This window comes from Gekko japonicus, unplaced genomic scaffold (genome assembly GCF_001447785.1).
Source record: "Gekko japonicus isolate JY-2015 unplaced genomic scaffold, Gekko_japonicus_V1.1 scaffold283, whole genome shotgun sequence".
Lineage (NCBI taxonomy): Eukaryota > Metazoa > Chordata > Lepidosauria > Squamata > Gekkonidae > Gekko > Gekko japonicus.
This window is the reverse complement of record NW_015166429.1, coordinates 6,989-11,416: the sequence shown is the minus strand read 5'-3', so window position 1 is coordinate 11,416 and position 4,428 is coordinate 6,989. Positions and strand designations below refer to the sequence as shown.

The following is a 4,428-nucleotide window of genomic DNA, read 5'->3' as shown; positions in this document are numbered from 1 at the left end:
TACCTGCCCCTCTGACTTCAGCTTTCCACCCCCCCCCCCACCTACAGCCTTTACTTAGGAAAAGTACAGTCTTTCTCTGCAGTGGGGACCCAAGCAGGAGGGAAGCAACCTCAGCAGGGTATAACAACACAAAGGCCACCCTGCAAAGCAGCCTTTTTTTCCAGGGGAGCTGATCTCTGCCATCTGGAGAGCAGTTTTAATTCTGAGTGATCTCCAGCCCTCACATGGAGACTGGCAGCAATGGATCCCCAGGAGGAAAAATACAGTCTTTCTCCACAGTGAGGACGAAAGCAGCTCACATCATTCTCCTCTCCCCCTTTGGATTTGCACAACAACCCTGTGAGGTAGCTTAGGCTGAAAGTCTGTGACTGGTCCGAAATCACCCACTTAACTTCCACAACAAGAACCTGGGTCTGGCAGACCCTGCTCTGAAGTGCTAACTGCTACACCTAGGGTAGCCAACCTCCAGGTGGAGCCTGAAGATCACCGGATATCACAACTGAACTCCAGACAACAGATCTCTCTCCCCATGGAGAAAATAACTGCTTTGGAGGGTGGACTCTATGGCATTCTATTCAACTGAGGCCTCTCCCCTCCCCAAACTCTGGCTTCTGTAGATTCCACCACAAAATATCTCAGAATTTCCCAATCTGGAACTGGCAACCCTAGTCAGGACTGGCCCGAATGAGTTCCCCACAAAGGCCTGGAAAGGGCCTCCTGCCTTTGCCTTTTTACTGACAAAACCAAGCTTGGTTGTCTAGCAACAGCCAATGAGGGAAAAGTTAGTCCCAGAGGAGCCAAGCACGAAAAGTGTCTTAGGTCAGGAGAGACAGCCGTTTTGGCAGTTTATTCTGTCAGGGAAAAGTGTCCAGGCTGGCAGTGGGCGGGGGAGAGGAGCGGATCCAGCACCCAACCAATGGCACACAAGTACTCTTGAGTGGCAGTTGATGGGCCAATGGCTGATGCAGTGCACAGCAAAGCCAATGGGAGAGCTGGGAATGGCCAATACATAGGGCAATTATATATACAGGATGAGGAGTTTCTCACTTCAGATCTGATTTTTATCAGACTGTGAATTGGGAAATGTTACAACAATGTAGTGCCTTATCAGACCTTCTAATTGAAAAAAATTGCATTTAACTTTTATAACTGTACAACTATTTAAGTTTGTGGCATTTATGTTTCACAATATGGCATTAAAAAGACCTTAAGACAGTTTATGGTAGACAACACCAATACCGAACAAAAGAGCAACAGCAACATGATTAAAAAACCCACAATATCAAGCCATACCTGCTTACGATAAGGTGTAATTACTCCAATGTCTTTTTCTAACACTGTGTGGCTGATCCTTTTGGCAAGAAGGCAACAATAACGTACTATCTGAACTGCTTCTGTAGGATTGAACCAAGAGGGGTTGTGGCCTTCACGCATTTCATTGCCCTACATTAAGGTGGTAGAAAATACAATCTATCAAGACCAAAAGAAGAGCAGCCACGCTGGATCAGAATAATGGTCTGTCTAGTTTATTTTGCCTTCAATTTAAAAAGTTTTATAGTACAAATGGCACTCTAAGAAATCTAGACAACACAAATAAAGACAAGGAAGAGTCCCCTTAAAAAGCTACATCTAACCATCTCACAGAAGCTCAATAGCAAACGGGCTCTTGAAAGCACATTCCATAGCACAGTCAACCATCAAGGCGACCTTATTCCAAGGGGGTTAAACACCCAGCCTATGAGCTGCATCTGGTAAGGGCACTCTCATGCGGCCTGCACAGCACCTCCTGAAACAGTGACAGTGTTGTGACAAGGCATTAGTTGGTTAGGAGATGGATAGGAAGAGTTCTCATGTCTTGCAACTGAATTGACCATGCAAAAGAGTCTGGGTATCCACTGCAGCTTTGGATGTCAGAGGAAGAGGATTTGGTTTGCAGGCCCAGAGCGCCTAGGCAGGCTGCCAGTGATGATGCAGGTAGCAAGTTCACCACATCTGCTCTTCTCTGTCATGGGCTGCAGTGGGAACATGGCTTTGCATCTTTCTGCAGAGATCAGGCACCTGTGAAGCACTCTGCCCCATGCAGCTCAAGTAAAGCTCAGTGACATGGGTCTTCATGCAAATATTTCTGATTCTGTATGCATTTTTGTGCTGGTCTTTGAACATAATAAATAATTCACTCCACAGTGGAATACTAAGTGGTGGGGACAAGAGAAGCTTTCTGCACTTCATGTTGATAGATCTCATTTTGTTTCAGAATGACCCTGCTGTGCTTTCCCCCCCATGCTCCTTGCCCTTCTTGTATTGAACTGCATGTTTTTATGTGAGAATTTGGAGTACAGACAGGAAATTTAAGTAGGGATGTGTTACTTTTTGGATTGTGCACTAACAGCCACAAAATAATGCTTCCTAGGAAAAAAGAAACACTGCTTAGTCATGGAGGTCAGAGGGGTAGACACAACATGGGTACAAATCTTTTAATCTGCCAGCACTGGAAGTGTTGGAAAAAGCTGAGCTGTCCACATGTACTGTTTTGGAGCTCGCAACACCAGTGACGATGTAACTGTAGAGGTGGAAATGGACTAGCACTAACGAGAGATTCCTCTTTCTGTTTTTAGTCATTTGCTGTCTGCAAGAGCTGGAAGCAAAGTCCATTACATCCTCCTCCACTATTAAACAACTCCAAGGGATTGTTGCAGCCTTCATCTCCCTCATTCCTGAAGTCCAGAAAGCTACAAATTCATAGAAATGTTTTTTTTTTTGGACAGGCCTTATTGACCACTGCCCTGGAAGTCTTTCATTTTGTGTCTCCAAGCATATTAATGGAGGAAATAAGTTGTTTTAACCACCCTCATAGATCATCTAAGTATAACAAAACCAATCTATCTGGTAAAGTAATGGACACATTTATACATAATAGAAAATTTATTGTTTTAAATGGTCTCAAGGAGATAGTAGACCACAGGGAGTTTTTAACTGTTTGAACAATTTGGGGGCAAGTCTTATAGACTAGTTCCTCATCTCTGCTGATTTGACTGATCTGGTAAACTATCCTAAAGTGGGGAAACTATTGCTAGCAATCATATGCCTTTACTACTAACAATTAAGTTTGCCTAATGATAAGCATGTGCTTACTGACATGAAATTAAAATATTAGCTCTTTTACCTGCATGCCCGTAGTTACTACAGCTATTCTGGTAGGCTGCACCCTTCTTGAAAGAAAGTACGGTCATAAGAAACAGCCAGAATCAAATATATAGTGCCTCTTTATTGCCCTCTAGTGTTCTGAAACTGCTTAAGAGATTTTCTGAAGCTTAGAATGCAAAGAAGATTGCAGATACTTATTTACAGAGAAGGCCTATAATGTACATTCCTGCTTATTCAAATTATACACTGCAAAAAACGTGTCTACGTAATCTTGTGGCAATATTGTTTCTGTACCTGACATCCTTTAACAATGATGAGTTATTTGGACAAAAGGATTTTACGTACCCTCATTCCATGAAAAATTAGTGGAAAACCTTTCCTTGGCAACTTCTCCCACCCCAACAATGAGTTTGTAACTGAAGGATCAGCACAGACTTCTAGCTCCTTGTGGTAAAAGAGCTTAGATGGCAATGCAAGCAGTCTAGCATGAGACCTGTAATTCTTCACTAGTTTGGTAACCTGCAAGGAAGATTCGAAAGTTGGTGAGCCAAAAACAAAGAGCCTGGCTGAATCAGACAAAAAAGTCCACCTATTCCAGTACCCTATTTCTTCATGTGGAAAGCCACATGCTTCTGGGAACAGGGAGTCGGATGTCTGGAACTCTGAGGCCAGACTTCTAACTGATGACTGCATGTATTCCAAAGATCTGCTGAGATCACTTACCTACTTTATTGTGGAACAAATTTAGACACCAGCGGCACCTTTAATATCAAAGGTTTATTAAAGGTATGAGCTTCCGTGTACATCCACACTTTTTCAAATACATTGGAATGGAAGGTAGAATTCAAACTTATTTGTTGTTGTTGTTGTTCAGTCGCACAGTCGAGTCCGACTCTTCGTGACCCATTGGACCAGATCACACCAGGTCTTCCGGTCTTCCGCTGTCCTCTGAAGTTTGCTCAACTTCATGTTCGTTGCATCTATGACACTGTCTAACCATCTCATCCTTTGCCGTTCCCGTCTTCTTTGACCTTCAATCTTTCCCAGCATCAAACTTATAGAAAGGCTGAAAAACAGGTTTCTTACCTGTAACTGATGATCTTCGAGTGGTCATCTGTGCATTCACACCCTGGGATATAGTGCGTCTGTGCCAACCCCGATCGGTATTGTAGAAAGCTACAGGGATTTTCGCACCCGCTTTCCCGTCACGTGCCGGGCACAGTGCACATGACTAGGGGAGGGGCATGACTATCCCGCCAGTTCCTTCTGACCGCTGCCCTCAAG

General features: G+C 43.8%; 1 protein-coding gene across 1 annotated transcript in view; it reads right to left on the bottom strand.

Annotated features, from left to right (window-relative positions):
- Positions 1–4,428, bottom strand: part of LOC107110942 (putative helicase Mov10l1) — a gene marked incomplete at its 5' end in the record, with an annotated part of 68,363 nt that overhangs the window by 57,570 nt on the left and 6,365 nt on the right. Inside the window, 2 exons of the mRNA XM_015411799.1 lie at positions 1,294–1,443; positions 3,490–3,663. Coding sequence (XP_015267285.1) covers positions 1,294–1,443; positions 3,490–3,663 — 324 coding nt within the window. The remainder of the gene's footprint in view (positions 1–1,293; positions 1,444–3,489; positions 3,664–4,428) is intronic.